Source organism: Serinus canaria, chromosome 4A (genome assembly GCF_022539315.1).
Source record: "Serinus canaria isolate serCan28SL12 chromosome 4A, serCan2020, whole genome shotgun sequence".
Taxonomy (NCBI): domain Eukaryota; kingdom Metazoa; phylum Chordata; class Aves; order Passeriformes; family Fringillidae; genus Serinus; species Serinus canaria.
The window spans coordinates 5,206,712-5,227,812 of record NC_066318.1 but is presented as its reverse complement, the minus strand read 5'-3'; the positions used below and the strand labels follow the sequence as shown (position 1 = coordinate 5,227,812).

At 49.9% G+C, this 21,101-nt stretch overlaps 2 protein-coding genes across 10 annotated transcripts; one reads left to right on the top strand and one right to left on the bottom strand.

Moving 5' to 3' along the window:
* The first annotated feature begins 138 nt into the window (after positions 1 to 138).
* RAB41 (RAB41, member RAS oncogene family) lies at positions 139 to 17,515 on the top strand. 8 transcript variants are annotated; one of them, XR_007777552.1, is made up of 10 exons: positions 139 to 308; positions 1,683 to 1,741; positions 3,387 to 3,440; positions 8,375 to 8,480; positions 9,197 to 9,308; positions 12,056 to 12,149; positions 13,779 to 13,845; positions 14,634 to 15,449; positions 15,716 to 15,800; positions 17,246 to 17,515. XR_007777552.1 is itself a non-coding variant. In XM_050974288.1 (9 exons), exons 2-9 carry the CDS (start codon positions 1,716 to 1,718, stop codon positions 14,696 to 14,698), a joined length of 624 nt encoding a protein of 207 aa, XP_050830245.1. In that variant the 5' UTR covers positions 161 to 308; positions 1,683 to 1,715; the 3' UTR covers positions 14,699 to 16,672. The 8 variants fall into 8 exon arrangements, 3 of the variants coding, with proteins under 3 accessions (XP_050830243.1, XP_050830245.1, XP_050830244.1); XR_007777553.1 differs by lacking the exon at positions 17,246 to 17,515 and adding an exon at positions 16,751 to 17,009; XR_007777550.1 differs by having other exon boundaries at positions 14,634 to 15,800.
* Positions 17,516 to 18,287: 772 nt separating this feature from the next.
* On the bottom strand, positions 18,288 to 21,011 carry PDZD11 (PDZ domain containing 11). 2 transcript variants are annotated; one of them, XM_030229079.2, is made up of 6 exons: positions 20,845 to 21,011; positions 20,635 to 20,718; positions 20,109 to 20,165; positions 19,809 to 19,907; positions 19,663 to 19,723; positions 18,288 to 19,005 (listed from the first exon to the last, which is right to left on the bottom strand). In XM_030229079.2, exons 1-6 carry the CDS (start codon positions 20,929 to 20,931, stop codon positions 18,971 to 18,973), a joined length of 423 nt encoding a protein of 140 aa, XP_030084939.1. In that variant the 5' UTR covers positions 20,932 to 21,011; the 3' UTR covers positions 18,288 to 18,970. The 2 variants fall into 2 exon arrangements, with proteins under 2 accessions (XP_030084939.1, XP_050830246.1); XM_050974289.1 differs by lacking the exon at positions 20,635 to 20,718 and having other exon boundaries at positions 20,845 to 20,995.
* Positions 21,012 to 21,101: the final 90 nt, after the last annotated feature.

The window sequence follows — 21,101 nt, the reverse complement described above, 5'->3', positions numbered from 1 at the left end:
CAACCCCCTCCGGTCGCCATAGCAACCGCCCTCCCCGGCAGCCAGGCCCCCGCCCTCGCCGTTGCCATGGCCGCGTCCCTCCTCCGGCGGCCGTGGCTCCTGACGCGCCTCCCCGCGGGGCGGGCCGGCGCTGACGCGGCGGAGGTGACGCGCGGGGCGGTGGTACCGGGGCGCTCGGCGCTGTCTCCTTGTCCCCATCACGGCTCCCGCTCGGCCCCCCCGCGCCGCCATGTCCGCGCCCGGCAGCGGCGGCGACTTCGGGAACCCGCTCAGGAAGTTCAAGCTCGTCTTCCTGGGCGAGCAGAGCGGTGAGCGCCGGGCCGGGCCCGGGCGGAACCGGGAGGGGCCGGCGGGGCGGGGGCAGCGCCTGGGGCCGTGCGGGGCCGAGGCCGCGCTGTGCCCGGGGTGGGGGACGCGCTCCGGGGAGGGGCGGCCCGGCCTGAGGCCTCCGCGGGCGGGGCAGGCGGGGACCGGGGCTCTGTTCCCGACCCTTCTCAGCGGCCGGGGCTCCGTTCCCGGCCCTTTCCGTCGGTCGGGGCTCCGTTCCGCCCTCCCGGGCCCGCAGTGCGCCCGCAGCCCGTGCGGGGAGGCGGCCCCAGAGCTGCGGGGGCTCCCGGCGGCTGCGCTACCCCCCTGGCCGCGGCCTCCTTCCCTCCCTCCTTCGCAGCCGCGGGGGTTTTGTTTTGCCTCAAATGGCCTCCCTTTTGTGCCCCTTCCCTGGGAGTAGGTGGATGAGTTGTGTGTTTTCCTTGGAATCGCGGTGTGCTCTCGCTGGGAGTGTCCAAGGCCCGCTGGACAGGGCTGGGAGCCACCTGGGCTATGGAAGGTGTCCCTGCCCACCGCAGGGGTGGAATGGATGAGCTTTGAGGTCCCTTCCAGCCCAAACCATCGTGGGGTTACTGCTCCTCACCTTCTCCTCGAGCCTGGAACTGGAGGTCTTGGAGGGATTTCCAGAAGTTTTCTAATTTCCCAGCCTTTCCAATGCAGGATTGACATTGCTGCTGATAGACATTTGTCTAATGTGTGTTTAACCCTCTCCAATGTTCCTAATTTCACAACCTTTTTAGGCAGATAATTCCTCTTTCCTCTTCTGTCCATGTCCTTTGAATTTTTTTTGGCTTCCTCCAGCTTCCTGAGCCAGAATTGGAGCTTTATGTTTCACTTTTTATCAGTTCTGCACTTTGTCTTGTGATGATATTGGGAGATGTAAATTTAAAGTTTTGAAACAAGCCACCAGAGTTTGCTCTGTATCTAAAATCTTGTTACAAAGGAAGGATGGGAGTGTGGAATATTGCTTTTCCACACAGCCAGAGGCAGCAGAACCGCATCTGGGATATCACCTGCTTTGTTTTGATGTTTATGTCCCAGACTTGGGGATTACATAAGGAGCAGAACAGGGTAACAAAGCAGATTTATTGCTTGCCCAAAGCAAACAAGCGGTTCTTTGTTATCAACACACCTGATTTGAGGGCCAGGTTATCTCCATGATTAAGTTTGGACCTGCAGAGATTGATCTGCCTCTGTCATTTTAGGACTGAAATTTCCAGCTGGCTGTTTCCCAGGAAGGTGTAGCTGGAATGGCCTGAGACTGGCAGCTGCTGTCAGATCAGTGCCACTCCCAAAGCAGTGCTATTTTTTTTTCCCCACTGCTGCTTGAAAGTAATTTTTCTCCTCTCTTGTAGTTGGGAAGACCTCCCTGATCACCAGGTTTATGTATGACAGTTTTGACAATACTTACCAGGTATGTGATAGTCTTTGTTTGCTTTTTAAATATATTTGTATTAATACATTAAATATATTTGTATTAATCTATGCCCTGCTGTTCAAATTGATGCCCGGGAGCCCATTTCTCCATGAGGTGTCAGTTCAAGATCAGATAATGGGTTAAAATGTGCTGTGAAATGGTAAATCAAAGCATCCAGTGTGATGTCAGGAAGTGCAGTGTCCAGAAAGGGAGCAAGGTTTAGATCCCCTTTGGATGTGGGATAGATCTTGTGAGAAGCCTTGAGGAAAATGGGGAGAATATTGTTTTATGGTCAGGAGTTCTGGTGCTGGATAATATGGGAGCCTCAGGAAATGGGGAATGAATAAAAACCCAACATCTTCTGACATTCTTAGTCTCTGTTATCTTTAGAGCTTCCATTTCAGAATAGTTGAGTCGGGAGTGTGTAGATGGATCTGCCAGAAGTCAGCTTGGTATATTTTGTCTCTCAATTTTTTTATTACTATTTTTTGACTAAAGGACTAAAGATAGGAAAAGCCAGGGAAGTCTTGGCAGGCAGAGAGGGGGGTGGGGATGAAGAGGCTGCAGATGAAAAGCAGAAGGTGTGTAAGAGGCCTGAAGGTTTGGGGAAGAATTAATTGCATCAAAGGCACTCAGAAGTATTTCATGGGAATATCAAATACCTGTAAAGCAGATGAGATTAGGGCTTTATCTTTTAATTCAGCCTGGAAGGGTTACTGGGTTAGACTGGGGTGATTGGAAGTTGAGGACAGGTCACCCACTGGAACTGGATCCTCTTGTGCTTCCTGTGCTTTTTCTTCTCCTGTGCTTCCTTTCTTTTCTTGACTCTTGTAAGATGCTCTCAGAGATTTATTTATTGCTTGTTGTAGTTGGTATAAACTATGGCCTGGTTGGAAAATAGACCTCCCAGAAAGAAATTCTCCCTCCCAAAACTGACTGTGTTGCTCTTGACAATTATCCAGTGGTGCACATTCAGCTGTGAGTGTTAAGAATGGGGATAATCTGCCTAAAACACTCAAATCTGGTACATCAGGAGCTCTCTCCTCTTTCCTGGGGTTCTGATGAGCTGGGACAGTTTCTTGATTGAAGTGCCTGGGAGTGCACCTAACTTAGTGCATTATTTTAAATGCCTTTGTGCTGGAATTGCTGTAGCAGTGGGAATGGGAGTGGATGCAGACCTGCCTGGGAAATGAAGCTGCTGAATGTCACTGGAAGGAAAGCACATTCTGAAGTAGAAAGGCCTGGATAAACATGGCTTTTAGCTTTCAGCTGCCCATATTTTATACATCTCGTTTGTTCTACCTTTTGGGTATTTCTGAAAAGATAATTCTTACCAGACTGAATTGAGGCAGGCCAGAAGAAGCTGCCAGCTCAGATACAATCTTTGTGGAGATACAGGAATGTCTGAGGTTAAAATCCACACTCAGGGGTTCTTGTGGAGCTGAGAAGTGTTGAGGAATGCTGTGAAATGCAGCTGGTGCAGATCCCCAGATTGCTTTGGTTTCATCACCTCAGTTGAAGGCAATTGAAGGCAAATCATTTCACCAGCTTCATAACAAGTTAGGGAACATTTCTGAGAGCTTCTGCAGCAAGGGGATGTTGAAAGGCAACTGATAGCTCCTAATGCTTCTCCTCTTTCCAGGCAACCATTGGAATTGATTTCCTGTCCAAAACAATGTACCTGGAGGACCGCACGGTGAGTGGGGCAGGGCTGGGATGGCTGGGAGGGCTCTTTTCCCTGACCCTTCCTCCAGCAGCTTCTGGAATCCCCCAGCAGCCTCCAGAGAACCAGCCTGGGCAGAATCCCATCACTGGTACAAGATCTTATTCCTCTATCAGGAAGTCAGAGTCTTCCATGGAAAATTTGGGCCGGATTATGGCCACATCCCAGGTGTGCACCTGCTTTAGGTGCAGTTTGCTCCCTGAATTTGCAGCTCTGCCTCTGGGATCGTCAGGATGAAAAGGGCTGAGCAGACCTCAGGTAGCACAGAGTATTCTGAGCTGGAAAGGACCCACGTGGCTCATTCAGTGCAGCTCCTGAAGCAAATAAAAAGCCAAGGAAGGAGTTGGTGTTCCAAGTCTTGATGTCCTTCATGATTAGATCTCATTCCTCCTCCTAAGAAGTTCCTGTGGTAACACAGCACTGACTTCCTGCAATAAAGCAATTTGGGATTTAGCCTGCATGAGATTCCTCTTTGCACAGAGACCTCTCCCTCCCTTCTCCTGGATTTCCTCTCAGTATTTGTGGGTTTGCTCATGTTTTGCCAGTGTTTGCCTTATTCCCATTTTACTGCTGTGTGAGGAGTGTGACAGAGCAGTGGGGAGCAGGGAACACTCCTGTGTGGAGCTTTGGGCCTGCTGCTTCCAAAGAAGTCTCTTCCCATTGTGTGTGCTGAATTTCCTGAGAATTTCTCTGCCATTTTAGCAATGATTCCCTCCTAGAAAAGCCCTTCTTTAACCTTGGTTTAAGGCTAAGGTCCTGGGAATGCTGCTGGACACCTGTGGGTGGCTATGTGCTGTTACAGTGATGTGGGTTCCTCATGGTTGTGTAAGTCAGGATGTCATTCACCTGCTGCTCTGCTATCCAGAAAATCCCATTTTCCTCCCAGTGTTGGAATGCTGTGAGATTTCCTGGTTATGTAAGTGGTTCACAGAGCCCGTAAAGCCTGTTCAGATAACAGAGGTGTGGAGTGTAGATAAGAGGAGGGACAAATACAAGCAAACAAGCTGAGAAAATTCAGACACTGGAATAGTTTCTCAGATGTGGTTAATGCTGGATTTTGCAATAGGCTTTGATTTCTGGGCTGGAAATGTGGAATGCTGAGCCTCCAGCTGGGATGTGTGCTTTGGTGGATTTGATATGGCCTTGCAGCAAAAGCCAGCAGAAGGGATCCTCATCCCTGGAATGGTCTAAGGCCAGGTTGGTCAGGGCTTGAATCAAGCTTGGATAGTGGAAGGTGTCCCTGCCCATGGCAGGGTTGGAATGAGATGAGCTTTAAGATCCCATCCACCCCAAACCATTCTGGGATTCCATGAAACACATGTGGAATTTGCTTCTTTAAAACCATCTCCCGGGATGGACAGCTATGTGACATTCCCAGCATTGGGATCTGTGGCATTAAGTGAGGTGGAGCCACCTGAAGCCCCATCGTCAGTCCTGGCTGTCAGGAGCCACCTCCATATGCCAGTTCCCCTCATTCCTGACAGACTGAGCAGTTCCTCCTACTCTGTTTGTCCAAATCTTCCCAGCCTTGTTGGATTGCAGTGCAGGAGAAGCCAGCCTGCGGGGTGGTTGCTCTTGGGGGTTCCACCACCTCTGCCTTTCCAGTGGGATCATCCAGGCTGGGCTGAGGTGGTCCTTAGGGTCAGGAGTCCCACATCTGGCCAGCTGCTTGTGTGCCTTTTCTGGCAGGATCCCTGAGGCCTGGCTGTGCATTTCCCTTGTTAGCTGGTGCCATGAGGAGGGATTTAGGGCTCTCCCAGCTTCTGGTGTTGGAATGTGTGAGATATTCCTGGGTGTGTGGAGGGAGGGATGTTCCCAGACCTCTGGAAGTGCCTCTGCCTCTTTTCACATTTCTGTTCCATTTGAACTTTCCTTTTGTTGCCTTAGTTTTGCTTTGCAACTTATTTTTATTTATTTATTTTTGATTTCACTTGAGTTTTGGTTTTGTTCTCCATTTTCCTGCTGTTCCCTTTCCCCTTGCCCTGCACTTTTCCATTTCCCAGATCAGGCTGCAGCTGTGGGACACAGCCGGCCAGGAGAGGTTCCTCATTCCCAGCTCCATCCGTGACTCTGCTGTGGCTCTCATTGTCTTTGACATCACAAGTAGGTATTGAGCCCAGGCTCTGCAGGGACCTTGCTTTTAACACAAATCTTTACTCTGGAAGTGGTGGTGGTACCCAAACACAACTAAAATAGCCCATCAGCCACCTGTGGGTGTTGGCAGGGATTGGGAGTTCCTGTGTCTGTGCTGGTTGTTGGTAGCCATTGGAAAGCTTTTCTGTTTTTCTGTTTTGTTTTTTTATTCATTTTTCTAACTTCAAAATTATTTTTCTTTTTCATTTCTGGGTAAGGAGAGAGGTTATACAAGTAACAGCTTCAGGTGCCAAAGCAAAGGAACATTGTCAGAGTAGGTAAAACAAAACAGAACCCTTTTAAACAGAAGCTGTGGAGTGACTTAGGAGGATTCAAGACTCCCATTTTGTCGGAAAAGAGACCTGGAGACTCACAAGAGAGCTTTTGAAAGAGGAGAGATGCAACAACCACAATTTCTAAAGAACAAACAAGCTTAGAGGGAAATTCTCTGTAACTCTTGACATGAATGTTTTAATACAAGATAGAAATTTTTGAAGAGAATTATTTCATTGTAACTCCTTGTTATTTATTCCACTTGATCTGGTGGGGGTTTTGTTAATCTCCAGTATCAGGATTTATATAAATTTCAGTAAAGAAAACAGCACAGGAAAAGTTCTGGCCCAGCTTTATTCTGTTACAAACAAGTTTAGAGTGAGGTGTTTGTTTTGCTCTGCTAGGCTGAAGTGCTTAACAGATAATAGGCTGTGATTTATCCTCACTTTCCAGGGCAAATAATTTCTTGGTATTTCTCCAGTCCTGGAGAGAATTCTGGGGAAACTCCTGGTTTGGCGCAAATAGTGTCAGACTGGCCTGTTAGGGGAACACAGAGATGTGCAGGTAGTGGCCTGTGCTGAGGCAGCTGGACAGGATGCACAGCTTGGTATCCTTTTTCCCACTGTGCAGGTATAGGATGCTGTTTGTCCAAGCAGCTGGAAACATTTTGCCAGTCCAGGCTGTTCTTAACAGCTTCCAACCTTGTCAGAAGAAATTAAGTGACAGCTGATCTCATAATTCTTCAGCAATGGGCTGATCTTTGCAGATAATTTCAGTTTTTCACAGTTCTTAGTGACTGGGAGGTTTAAAGTTTTCTTGTGTTGCAGAAGGCACATGCCCAGGTACTTCTGGGGGCACAATGGAATTGTTAGCTATTGTTGATATGCTGGACATCCCAAAATGCAGGTGGAGAGATCCATGAGGGGAGTCCATACTCAGCTCAGGCCCTTCCTAAAGGTTGTTCCTGAGGGGTGCTGGGCTCATTCCTGGTGTCCCATAGTGGTTATTTGTATTTTCCCTTCTAAAATGGATGTACACAAACGTGGACTTGTAGAAATGCAGCAAACCTGGGCCACTTCAGGGGTGTCTGTGTGTTACCTGGTCGCTGGAGACCTTCCCTCAAATAACTTTACCCTGCACAAATTAAACAAATTTATAAAATTAAATAAATTTAACAAATTAAACAAATTACCTGGGCCAGCTCTGTGGTTCTTCCTCCAGTTGCCTTTTGCTGTGAGTCTGAAGGTTTGGGATGGTTCAGTCACCACCTGGGTGAATGTCCTTGGGGAATATTCCAGTGTAGCAGCACTGTCCAGGGAGGATGTGGAAGCTTGAGAAATCCAGGAGCTGTAGGGATCAGCCTGATCTTCCAGCTCTGCTGTGACACTGCCCAGGTGCTCCCACTTTGTCACCTTGAGTTTCCAGGCATAGAGAAGAGCCCTGACTTCTGCTCCTGTAATCAAGTCTGCTGTCAAAATGAAGCAAGAGCTAATTGCTTTAACTATAAACCCTAATCTTCCTTAAGCCCCAGGGCATCAGCTCGACATTCCCTGATGGAGATAAGATGTTGTTTTGAATCCAACTGCAGCCCTGTGCTTTATCAGCTTCTCTTCCTCTTCTGAACAAGCAGTGATTGGTCCTGAAGAAGCTGCTTTTTCCTTGATGAGCTGCTTCATTAACCAGTGCTCTGCCTCCCTGCTGGGATTATTTGTGGCTGTAAACTGGAAACCAGTGGGTGCCTCCAGAAAATTGTTGGGAAGGAGGAGCAATCCTGTTTTAAGGCACTGTAGGGTGAAGGAAAAGGACTCCCAGTGTGGAAAGCTTTTTGTTTGGGGTGTTTGGGGAGTTTTTGAGTAGTGCTGTTGTTCAGCCAGGCAGGTCCCAGACCTTGGAGCTGTCATATATAATAATGCATAATAATAATAGTTTGTGTTTGGGGTCAAACTCTTTGAGCATTTTTGTGACTCCTGTGCTGCTCTGCAAGGGAGAACTCAAGGTCCTTTGCACCCCCTGAACCCTGCAGTGTGTAACACTTGCTTTCATTTCTGCTGGAATTTAAGTTATCATTGCTTCCATATCACATGAAAATCCCCACTGCCATCACATGGATGCTCCATGCTGGAGGTTGGACACTGTTTTCCTGCCTGGTGTCTGTCCTGTGGGAATTGCCCCAAAAGCTTTGATCAGAGATGCTCCAGGCTATGAGTCCTGTGAGATCCCATCCATAACCCTGAGAGATCAGTGCTGTACTGTTGGCTACCCCCAGTAATGAGGTGGGAGCCAAATCCTAGAGATGCTTGGGAGTAGCAGGATCCCTGGGCAGGCAGAGAAGGGAATTAAAGCACTTGACAAACAGATCCAGGAAACAGCTCTGCTGGGGTTGCATTGGGGCGAGATGACAAGGTCAGCTCAGCTGCTGCAGTTGGGTGTGGAAGTGGCCTTTTCCCTAAAGGGTTTTCCTGCTCTCTCTCCTCTCCTGTGGGCCGGGCTGGCCCCAGCAGGTGCGGCTGCAGCTCTGGGACACGGCGGGGCAGGAGCGGTTCCGCAGCCTCATCCCCAGCTACATCCGTGACTCCACCATCGCCGTCGTGGTGTATGATATCACAAGTGAGTGTTGGCAGCTCAGGGCAGGGCTGCTCTGCTATGTCCCTGGTAGAAACACCCCCCACAAGCAGAACTGAGAAGTTACAACCACAAGTTCTGCAAAAACATGATTAAAATCAGAGATGTTTTCACCCCTTCCTTGTTTTTCTGTCTGGGCGGGAAATAATTGATGTCGGGTGGGGAGGTTTGGAGAAGCACCTGTATAGGAATGTGCCCCTTGTTGACAGAGTGACAAAACTATCCTTTGTCCCCTCAAAAAGGAAAGAAGCCCAGAAGTTTCTCTTCTCCATTTGGTGAAAAAGCCACCTCATAAGTCTGAAGGACTTCACCTCAAACTTAAGGATAGCTAATTAGATGGGATTATCTAATCTATCAAAAAGTCCTGCCTAAGCAATTTAGTAGAAAAAGAAGTGAACAAAGAAACTAATCGCATTTGTAGTGTTTTGCCAAAAGCAAAGATCTCCTGCACCTAGCTCAGTTTTTCTCTGTTTGTTATTTTGCCTTTTATTAAACCTTTTTGTTTCCAACACTGCAACAGAAGCCATCCTGCCTCCAAAAGTAGCTGAGCTATCTGAAGTGTATTATAGACCTCCAAAAGCTTATTAGACCTTACTCAAAAAAAAGAAAAAATACTGTAACACACCTGAGTACCAGTGAAGCATTTTTCCTGTCATAAAGGAGTTTTATCCTCAGCTTTGCTATTTCATTCTTCCCTGCAGACTTGAATTCTTTCCAGCAAACCTCCAAGTGGATTGATGATGTCAGGACAGAGCGAGGCAGTGATGTCATCATCATGTTGGTGGGGAACAAAACCGACCTGGCAGACAAGAGGTAACAGGGGACCCTGGGCCCTGCTGCCCTGCCCAGAGCCACCAGGGGCTGGGGCCAGGCTGGGCTTAAAACAAGGCTTAGTTTTAAATTCAACATCGTTTGCTTGTCAGGAAATTCTCATTTCTGGTTTCAGCAAAAGTTATTCCCTTTGCTGTCCAAAAAATAGTTTAAAACAAGCCCACCTAAAAAAATTGCCTAAGTGGCTCTGCATCATTATCTCAGTAGGGTATTTTGTCTGATTTTTCTTTTCATAGTGAGGTAGAGGCTAAAAGCTGCCTGTGAAAGCAAGGAAATCAGCTGATTTTCACTGTTTTCCAGTAATTACCCCCACTCTCTCTGCATGTGCAGCTGGAAGTTCATGGCACAATTTCTCCTTGTTAAGAAGCAGCACAAACTTTTGTAGGACTGATCTAAAAGTATGAATTTTTCTGAGTATAAATTTCATGTCATACACAGCACACACTGAGCTTGTGGATGTGTGAAGGGAAATCAAATCAGCAAAACCCAAACTTCCCCCAAAGAGAGACTCAGGAATTTGATTAGACTATCCTAAAATGACACAGATTATTGTTTTGGGAGGTGCCATAAAGCATTTTGCTTTAAAACTCTTAATTCTACAGCACATCAACCAAAATAACCAATGTAATGAGCTCTTAGAAGAGCACAGGCTTTACTTTGTGTTCCTATTTCAAATCCTTCTCTGGATTGTTGATTTAGCAATGATTTTGTTAAATATTTTCAGACATTTTTGTTCCTTAGGAAGGTATCAGGAGCAGTGTAGATAAGGGAAGGTTTTTATTTTAATGGGTGGTGCCAGAAGCAGTTGGCAAAGGGAAGATGGACTGAACCAGGCAGTTCCAGCCCTTCCAACTGAGACATCCTCACACATCCCGGAAATGTGAGCTTTGGCTGTCAGGGGATGTGTGAGGGCTGGAAGCCACAGAGGGATTTTGATCTGATGCACAGAAAATCACCTCAGGAAGGTAGAACTGAGAAACACCTGGATCTCACAGCAAAACAAAGGCTCAAAAAATCAAATTCTTGTACTTTGGCCGTTCACAAGATTTTCCTGATCAAAGGAGAACAATTTCTAGATGAAATGAGTGTTTTCTCAGCAATATCTTGGCTTTTAGTTGAATATCAGTTTACTCTGTTTCTTGGGATGATGGGCAGAGTGATCTGAGTGTTCCATTGTGGGACATTCCCACATTTTTAATTCTAACCCCTGCTTTGCTCACTCCTATAGTTACACATTCCTTCAGGATTTGCTGTGATGTGGATTTTCTCCTGTAATTCTGGTGGTTTTGTGTCCCAACATCCCTGGCTGTTTGCCCTGCAGGTTTTTAGTTTTCATGCCCAGCAGGAAAAGCAGGGATAATTCCATTTGGCTTTTCCCACTTCACTGGGAAGCATTTCCCATGAAGTGTACTTTGGAAATACTCCTAAAACTTGCTGCTGAGAGCTTCAGGAATACAATAAAAACATGTACAGTTCATTTTGCTTAAGAATTCCATGTGTGATGAATTCATGATGTGTCCCTGAAATTGTTCACAAAAGCAAAATCCAAGATGTTGGCCCTGAGCCAGCTCTGGATTCTGACCACTGAGCCTCTCCCATACCCTCCTGGCAGCTGGGAATAACTGCAGCTCCCTGACTGAATAACCTGGCATTTCTAATTCCTCTCAAAATCCAGTTTCATATGAAACCAGAAAGGCCAATGGGATCATTTCAGCCTTGGAGTATTTCCTGATGGTGCACAACAGCTGGCCCAGCACTGCTGGAAGAATTAAAAATACCAGAAAAATTGTTTGAAGCAGCTACAGCTGAAGTTCATGCAGCACTGGAAATTCTTATTTTGGCAGCTGAATGTGACAATAGTCCTGGTGTGGGCTGGAATTTGGAATGATGGGAAAGGGAATATCCAGGTGTCAGTAGCAGGGGCTGCCTTGCCTTTCTTTTCAAAGGACCTTGGGGTTTTGTGAGGCTGAAATTCTGTGCCTGTAAAGGCTGGACAAAGCCACCTTTGGTGTCACAGAGGTGACAGGCAGCACTAAAAATAGCCCTGTTCCTGTTCAGTGCAGCCTGGTAAGTTTTTCATTCCACTCAATGTTGCTTCAGTTGGTGGTTGGTTTTTTTGGGTTTTTTTTTTTTTCCTTCCTGCAGTTTTCTTTCTTTCATTTTTGGACTCTTGCTTTGGTTTGTTTTTTCTGCTCTGTGATTTGTTCTCATTACTGGAGACAGGTTTCTGTAGAGGAGAGTGAGGGAAGAGCCCAGGAGGTGAATGTGCTGTGTGTTGAAAGCAGTGCTAAAGCAGGACTTGATGGGACACAGAGGGGCAATTCCAGGTGCTTGTCCCCAAGCTGCTGCACTGTCTCTGCTGCTGGAGCCTTTCTGGAGCCTTTGTGTCATCTCACAGCATTCCCTCTGTCAGATTTGGGAAACTCCCTGTCTCAGTGTGGGGATTTTTCCTTGCCTGGAATGCTGTGGATTAGGCTCACATGTTCTGCACAGGCTTCATCCTGTGCTGCTCATCTGCCACAACTCCAGGGGTTCCCTGGGGAGCTTCCCTGAGGTGTTTTCACTCCCAGCTGGAAGATGGGAGGTTGGTGAAGCCAAGAAGAAGAAGCTGGTGAAGCCTCCAGGGTCCTGAGGTGGGCTGTACCCTCTTGGAGGGGAGCAGCAGCTCACTGCCAGCCATCTGTAACTCTTCCTTCTGTTCCTTGTGTCTCTTTTCCACCTTTGTGCAGGCAAATCACCACAGAGGAAGGGGAACAGAGAGCCAAAGAGCTGAATGTGATGTTCATTGAGACCAGTGCAAAGACTGGCTACAATGTGAAACAGGTAAAACATCCAGGCTGAGTTCTCAGTCAGGAATTCACTGCTCTGGGTCTGCTCCAGGGTAGAGTTGGGATCCTGCAGGAATTTCCTTGTGTTTAATGCCAGCCCCTGAGATGTTTCTTGGTTTATGTAGTGCAAGCTCCTTTCCTGTTGGGTCAGTGATTCCCTGTCAAAGGTAAACCTTGAAACAAAGGAGGACTCGCTCCAGAATGTGCTGAGGGATGGGAAAAGGGAAAACTCATTGTTTTGTGCAGCCAGTCAGCTGGAATTTGGTTTGGTTTGGTTCAGAGTCAATGCACTGTTTGCTGAAATCACTGCTGACATCTGTGGGGAGAATTGTTGCTGCTGATGCACTGGAGTAGAAGTTCCTCCTTCTGTTTGCCAGCCAGAGAATCTTGAAATATTTTAGGGGAATTGAGGTTGGAAGGGATCTCTGGAAATCACCCCTTCCACCCCTCCTGCTCAGAGCAGGCTGCCCAGAGCTGACTCCAGCTGAGTTTGGAATATCTCAAAGGATAGGAACTGTCCAGGTGCCAGTGTTAGATCAACCAAACAGCAAAACAACCTTTAAATTTTCATTTTAAGCAGAATTTCTCAGATTTCTGCTTGTGCCCTTTGCTTCTTCCTTGTGATTCCCCTCTCCACTGATTCAGGGATTGTTCTGGATATGAGAGTTTGGAATAAGGAGCTGTGAGCTCTGGAGGAAATTAGGAAACATCCTCAGGGGTTTGCTGCACACCAGCAGCTTGGTACAACCTCACAATGGGGTTGGGAGGCTTTGGGCTCAGTTTTTGTGGCTGCTCTGGATTGAGCCCACTTTAGTGATGGATTTTGACTCCTGTTGCCTTCTTTGCCCAGTGGGTGTTTGTGTGGAGAGCTGGGATGTGGAGGCTGCAAACCCCAGCACTTCACTGGAACCTGGATTTTGCAAGGAACACCCTTTGAGGGGTGGCTGAGGAGGGAAATCAGCAGCAGCAGGGATTGCTCTGGGGTTTGATGCAGCAGAGTTCAGCAGCCTGGCAGTGTCTGTGCTGTGTTAGAGCAGCAGGGAGAGCTCCAAACATTGACTGAACAGTGATGCAAATCCATTCTCCAGGTTTTCTGGGGATAGCAGAGCCCTTCCCAGTGTAAGTGCAGCTCCCTGGAACCAGCAGTTCTGCTGAGGAACGGCTCTTTGGCAGCAGGACTGATCTGAAGGGCTGGGCTCTGAAAGCTCTGTTGTTCCACAGAGGAATATTCAGTGCCAGCTGAGTGATCAGAAATACCCAAATGTGCACCCTTTGTGTACAGCCAGGGGCTGAACATGGTAAATGATGTTCAGTAAGTGGAGGAGGGAGTTCCATGAATCCCTGGAAGAATGTTACTAATTAATTCCACATTCTCCTCGAGCAGGAACAGGTAAAATAAACTGGGTTTTTGTAGACATTGAGTAAGTTCTTTAATATAAGTTCTTTAAAACCTGTTAAATATCCTGCATAAAAATCTCGTGGCATTTTTGATCACTGCTCTGCCTGCTAAAGTACCCACTTAAGGAGTTTGTACAACTCAGACTCAGATTCCTGCTGTAAAACAATGTTTTTAACAGGAACTTGTTTCTGACAAGCCTTGAGCTTCTCTCTTGCTGCTTTTCAGCTTTTCCGCCGTGTGGCTGCTGCCTTACCTGGGATGGACAGCACACCAGAGAAGAGCAAAGAAGACAGTATCCTTGTTTTCCCATGGAATTGGGCAATTATCTGGTGTTAAACTGGGCTTACTGACTTTCTTTGGCACATTGTAGGGATGGGCCTTGCTGGGGTTTGTGGGGCATGGAGAGCTGTTGGAGTGTGAGCAGAGGGATGGAGCAGCTCTGCCATGAGGAAAGGTTGGGACAATTGGGATTGTTCAGGCTGGAGAAAAGAAGCTTTGGGGTGACCTAATTTTGGCCTTTAGGACCTGAAGAAGCCAAAAAGAAAAATGAAAGGGGAATATTTACAGTGGCTTGGAGTGACAGTACACAGGGGAATGGCTTCCCACTGCCACAGGGCAGGGTTAGGTGGGATATTGGGAAGGAATCCTTCCCTGTGAGGGTCGTGAGGCCCTGGTACAGGGTGCTCAGAGAAGCTGTGGTTGCCCTAGATCCCTGGATGTGTCCAAGGCCAGGGCTTGGAGCAGCCTTGGCTAGTGGAAGCTGTCCCTGCCCATGGCAGGGGGTGGCACTGAGTGATCTTTAAGATCCCCTCCAACCCAAGCCACCCTGGGATTGTATGACCCTGTTTGTGGGCCAGGTATAAATGTACACAACTAATGGCCAGCACAAGTTTTGCTTCTCCACTCGAACTGAGGCTGGAATTTCCACACTTTTAGAACACCAGAGTTTGTTACTCTTTTTGTCCATCCTCTGAAAGGTCTCACCACATGCCTGGCTTTGCCTGTGCAGGCAGGCTGAGGAAAGACCCCAAGCAACCCTTCCAGATCCTGTCCTGGGTGATTCCTTAACTGTCCCTGCAGTGATTGACATCAAACTAGAGAAGCCCCCCGAGCAGCCAGTGACGGAGAGCGGGTGCTCCTGCTAACAGCCCCGGCAGCAGCAGCAGCAGCAGCCCCGGCGGCCGGGCTGGCGGAGAACGTCGCGCTCATCGCCCCCGGGGCTGCCAAACCATCCCCAAGCGAGCAATGAACCCCTGGGTACTGGTGGGGAGCAGCCCCGGCTCCCCTCTCACTGCATGGTTTGAGCCCTGAGTGCAGAATGAGTGTTCTGTCTTTTGAGTTTATTTTTTTATGTTGTTGCACTTTGGCACCACGGTGCCCTTCACACTTTCTCTCTCTCTCTCTCTCTCTCTCCCTCTCTCTTCCTCCCTTCCTCCCCCTGTTCCCAACTAGAGTCTCCCTGCTCAGATGTATCTTGTGAATGCCATGGAAAAGCTGCCGAGTTAGGGAAGACAAAAATGAAGCTTTGGGGGGTGGGTTTTCTGCCTTCCCTCCTGCCTTGCATCCTCCCCCAGCCTTCTCCAGCCCTCTGTCCTGCATCCCCACTTCCTCTGGTCAAAGGCTGCTCCTTAAACCAGTCACTTGGACTTGCCTTTTTGGACTCTGCAGGTTCCCAGGCTTTGCTTCCCACAGGGCACAGACCCCACGAGCTCTCTGGTTTCTCCTTTCTGTGGATGATCCTGGCTAACTCTTGCTCACCACTTCCCAGTTTTGCCCCTCGAGTCTCACAGGCCCTGGAAAGCCCCAGACTCTGAGAACTTTAGTCTTGTTGCTCCCATTTGTGTGGCAGGGACATCCCAGAGCCTGCTGGAATCTCTTCCCATCCAGAGGATGTTGGTGAGTGTTGGCTGCAGACGTGGGGGAGGACGAGGGACCAGAGCATTTGCAGCCTGAGGCTGGGTGGGGATGAGATCCTCAGGGATTCTGGAAGCAACCAGTGACCTGGAATCCATCACTGCCAGGGCAATACCTGCCCTGGGAGTCATGGATGCTCCTCAGGCTTCTCCAATCTCCATTTTCCTGTTCTTTGTCATGAGAGCTGTTTCATGCGGAGCAGGAGAGCCACAGCAGAGGGAAAAGCAACATTCCACTCTCATTCCCAGGTTGCTGCTTGATGGAATCATTCCCATTGCTTCTGCCCTTGGAGCAGAGCTCTAGGGTGGGACCAGCAGCCATTTCACTCCTGGGGTGAGTTTTAACCTTTGCCAAAGCTGAGAGGAGCAGTGGCAGGGAATTCCTGTCACAGTGGGTGGAGGATTGGATGCTGCTGAAGGGAATTCTGTTGTCACTCCCCAACCTTGGAAATTAGGAACTGCCTCCTTTCCCCCTACCCCTGGTTTTGAATTAATTCATAGAGCTTTTCAGAGATTTCCTGGGGTTTTGGGTCCACCAAAAAAAAAAAAAAAAAAAAAAAAAAGTTGGTTTGTCAGTTGACAGAGAGGAGAATTCCACTATCCTTTCCCACCTGGCCTGTGTGACACGGAGCTTGCTGTGGTAGGACAGTGAGCACAGTGTGACCACGGTGGGGGGGGTCAGTGGCACTCCCTCCCCTCCCTTGGCAAGGTGTCCCTCAGTCCATGACACCCGAGGAGGGGAAGGGACAGCCCCGGGCTGGGATGTGGCAGCCCCGGCCTGGCAGCAGCTCACTGAGGTCCCCAGAGTCCCCTCCCCTGGCCGCAGGAGGAAGCTGGGATGTGAGTCCTGTCCCCCCTTCGGGAAGATGATCCCATTCCCTGTACATAGCCCCTTGTGGGAGTTGCTGGTGTCGGTGTCCGTGTCTGTAGAACAGGTGTTGCTGTCCCTCCCCAGGCAGCTCTGCTGTCCCTTGTGTTGTTCGAGTCACGGACCGGGGTGGGAGGGGGGAGACCCCAATTAGGGGCGGGGGGTAATTAGTGGAATCCAATAGTTCCCTTCCCACTGTTTTTCTGGATGTGTTCCTGCCGTGTGTCCGGCCCCGCTGTCTTGTAGCTGTAGCGAGTAAGTGTGACTGTAACTCTGAGTAAGGACTGTGTGACACAGCCACAGTGTATCACTAAATAAATAAAGTTATTTCACCAACACGGCGCTCTCCTGCTGCCACAGCGAGCTGGGGGGAAAGAGGGGTTTGCTCTGAGCTCTGACATTCCTGTCCTGAGCAGGGATGGAGGAGGGACAGAGGAAGGATGAAGAGGAAGAATGGAGGAGAAGGAGGAAGATGAGGAGAAATGGAGGAAGAGGAAGGATGGAGCAGGAAGAGGAGGAGGGGTGGGTAGAGGAGGACGGATGAATGAGAAAGAAGGACAGGAGGAGGAGGGACAGAGGAGGAAGAATGGAGCAGAAGGAAGGACAGAGGAGGAGGGAGAAAGGACTTTGCTGATGTTGTTGCAAAATGTGGAATATATAACAATGTTCTCAGGACGTCTCTTTGATGTTTGATCTTTGTTACTTTCAAGCCTAATCAGCAAAAAAAAGGTATTTAATCCAAGAAATTGAGCAGGCAATGAACTGGAAGTGATGTCCAGGTGCTGGAAGGACAAGTGACTTGTGGATGGAATTGCCTCATTGAGGGTTAGGGCTGGACATGCTTGAATGATCTCAGCCCTGGGGGAGGTTACCAAAGCTTGGGAAGAAGGATCTCTATTTTGGGATAACAGGACCCTGTGGATGCAAACGTGACTCTGAATGGAGCCCTCGGGTGAGCCCTGCACTGCAACACACCTGGGACTGATCCTGCTGCTCCAGAAAGACCTGCAGCCTGAACCCCAGCAGTGCTCCCTTCACCCCTGCAAGTGTCCAAGGTCAGGCTGGACAAGGCTTGGAGCAACCTGGAATAGTGGGAGGTGTCCCTGCCCATGGCATGGGGTGGAACTGGATGATCCTTCCCACTCAAACCATTCCATGATTTTATAAATTTGTGCCTCTCACTACCCTGTTTTGTGTCCCTAAAAAATCCAGTGTTGCTGGAGCTGTTGTTTTCCCACCAGGAATCAGCAACTGCTCAAGTTCTGGAGGATGAACTAGACTCTGGTGGCTTTAATGCTTTGCTAATTTACATACCCAAAACATGAATGTGCCTCAGCAAAGAATCCACTCTTACCTGTCAGCCAGGTCAGCAGGAAAACACCTGAGTCATTCCCTGGGAGGAGCTCCCTGGAGCAGGTGAGACCTTCCTGGAGCTCCTGCCAGGGAATGCTCTGAAGCAGGAGGGACAAAATCAACCTTGAAATCTGCAGCTCCTCCTTCCCTGTGGGACACAGAGATTGTGGGAAACCATAGAGGTGCTACAAGAGGTCTCCTTCCCTTTAACAGGAGTGTTGCAGGGGCTTCCAGGATGTTCATACCCCTGGTGGAAAAGCTAATTTTTAATTGAGTGAAAATCTCTTTTCCAGTGTCTTTTCCTCGTTCCCAGCCTGGCTTAGTGTCCTGCCCTGCTCTTGGAGCTGTGCTGGTGCCACCACAGCCACAATCCTGCCTTGCTCCTTCCCAGCAGTGCTGGAACACTCCAGGTTAATCCGGGACTGATTTCCAGCAGAGTCAGTGGAAAAAGCCCTGAAACAGCTGCAGATCCCAAATTTTCTCCTGCAGGCTGCAAGGGTGACTGGAGCTGAGCCTTGGCCCAGCATTTCCTTGGAATGGTGCTCATGGTGGGTACATCCCAACTTCCACACAGACTTGCTGAGTGGGAAAAAGCTGAACTCAGGCTGCTGTACTTGATTTATTGATTTACAGAAAAAGTGGAAAACACCACAAGGAAAAGAAGTCAGAGCCAGGGCTGTCCTGAAGCCATTACAACATGATCCCACCAGGCATTTGCCCCTGGATTTGCTGATAATTTCCTTGGTAATTAACGCTTCCAAACATCCCAGTCCTATATAGTGGGGGTTTTATCAGCAAAGAGGCACAAACAGCCAGAGCTGTGCATGGACTGGGGCTGGATTTTACTCCTGGAGTTGCCAACAAACCCAGCAATGCACAGCAGAGGTGAGACAGAAGACAAGGAAAGAATTCCATGGCACAAGAGAGTGGAACAGGTGAATTGCCTGGAGGACAATACCTGTGCTCTGCTCAGGAATGCTCAAGAACCAGGGATCCAGGATCAAGGGCTCCAGAACTTAAGTCTTGCTAAAATCTGGATCCTGCTGGAGCAGCTGCCCCCCAGGACCCACTTCACACCAGCTTTTCCCAACACCCATTCCCAGGAGCACAGCCTCAATCCCCATCCACCTTCCAGCCAAATGAGCCCCTTGGCATCTCCCCACGTGGGAAAGAGCTGATCCTGTGCAGGCCAGTGGTGCCTCCAGTGAAAGCTGAAACGTGAGGAGTCATCTCAGACGTTGGGAAGAAGGAGTGGAGAGATTTTGGCAGGATGAAGCTCCTTGTTAGTGAACTGTCCGTTCCTTCTGCCGCTGGTAATCTGGGAGGGAAGGACAAGGAGAGAATGGCCAGGGGGAATCACCCAAAATGTTCAGGAAAACACACATTCCCAAGTGGAAGCAGTGTTTGAGACCCTCTGGCTTTAAGAGTGCACCCCCACCAGTCACTTCAAGTGATTTTAGGGCATTCAAAACAAAAAGCTTTCTTTAAAATTATTTGTTTAAAACCCTCTCTTCCCCTACTCCCTTTCTTTTTTTTTTCTTCTTAATGGCCACTTTCCATTCTATGAAGAATCCTTGCTGGGCTTTACTTCTCCCTTTTTTTTGTCCCTTAAATCTTGGAACTTTATAGGTGCAGGACTGGGAGTTAACCCAGTCCTTCCCTTCACTTACAATTCAAACATCCTTAGGGACGGATGTCCACCATTTGCACTTCTGCCAGACCTCGTTACTGTGTTATTCAAAGATAATTAGCTGAAAGCCATGAACTTTAAATTAACTTTTCCATTCCCAGCCATCCCACCTTCCTGCTCTCCGAGTTTTCCTACATGGGCAGATGAAGCCAGGCCTCATTATCTTGATGTGGTGCCTGATCTCAAATCAACAGTCAGTGACCTTGGGCTGCTAAACTGGGCTGGAATGGGCAGGGATTTATGGCAGTTTGCTTCCCAAGGAGCCTCCCAGGACCAGGCACATACTGTAGGGGAAGTAGCGGACGCGCATTGTGATCTCCCGCGCTGTCTTCAGGATCTCCACGGCCTGAAAAACGAGGAAAGAGCATTCCATGGGTTCTGAGCTGGGCTGAGAGGCTGCAAGGAGGTGGATTCCCCATCCCAGTGCTCACCTTGCTGTGCTCAATGTCCTGGAAATCCACATCGTTCACTGAGAGCACCTGGTCCCCCTCCTGCAGCCCGGCCCTGTGAGCATCCGAGTCGGGAATCACCTGGGAAGGGAGAGCAGGGGTGGCAGCAGGGGATCTCCCACAGCTCCCCTCCCACACTGCCCTGGGGAGCAATTCCATGGGCTGGGAGAAGACCAGGGAGTGGTGCAGGATGTTCTGAGGCAGCCAGAGAGTCCCTGGGGCTCAGCTGCTCCCACCAGCACAGGCAGGATCCAGGCGGGAACGGCGCAAGGACGGACACACCTTGGAGATGAAGATTCCCAACTGCGAGGCTTTTCCTCCCCGGATGTTGAAGCCCAACTGTGGGAAAAGACAGCAGGGAAATGCAGTCACCAGGACTCTTCCCTTGGCCCAGCTCTCTTTCAATTCCCCAGGATGCTTCTCCTTGTCCAGGGCCCTTCCAATTCCCCAGGACCTCTCTCCCTGCCCTGCCTCCCGGAGGGATCCAAGGCGTGGGTGCTGCGGTGCTCAGCCAAGCAGCAGCGCCACGTCCTCTCTCCTAATTCCTGCCACCGGGGACACCTGAGGGGACCCGCTCCCATCCTCCAGCAGCTCCACATCCCAAGATACCACATCGGGAACAACCCCTCCCTTTGCCCAATGCCCTGGCAACAGCCACCCTAACCCGCCCCACGCCTGTGACAGTAGTTCCCTGCGCCAGGACACTGCCAGTCGGGAATATCGCGATCCCAGCGCCTTTTCTGTCGGGAAACGCTCCGGGAACGCAACACCGCAGCCAGGAGCGCCGGGCCGGCGGCGCCCGCCTCACCTGCGCCCCGGGCGGCTTCTTGAGGATGATGGTGCGGGGCAGGAACTGCGTAAGCTCGTTGTTGTAGTCGGGGTGATAAACGCGCTGCGGGGGATGCGCGGCGGCTCAGCCGGGGCCCGGCCGGGCCGGGCCGGGCTCCCCCGCCCGGCGGGGCCCCGTGGCAGCCGCCGCCCCCGGGCCGTGCCCCCGCTCCCCCCGTCCCGGGCTGACCTCGTGCGGCGGCACCCAGGCGGGCGGGCTCTCGTAGGGCGGCAGGAAAACCACCGGGAAGTCGTCGTAGGGCACCCGGCCCTCCATGCTGCCGCTCCGCCGCGCCAGGGACGCGCCCCGAGTGCGACGCACTGCGCTGCGATTGGCCGAGACCCGCCCTGTGCCCCGCCCCCTACCTGACACACTCGCACGCGATTGGCTCCATCCCGCCCCTCTTGCCGTCCCGTCCCCACCCTTTGTTGGCCCCGCCCCTACAT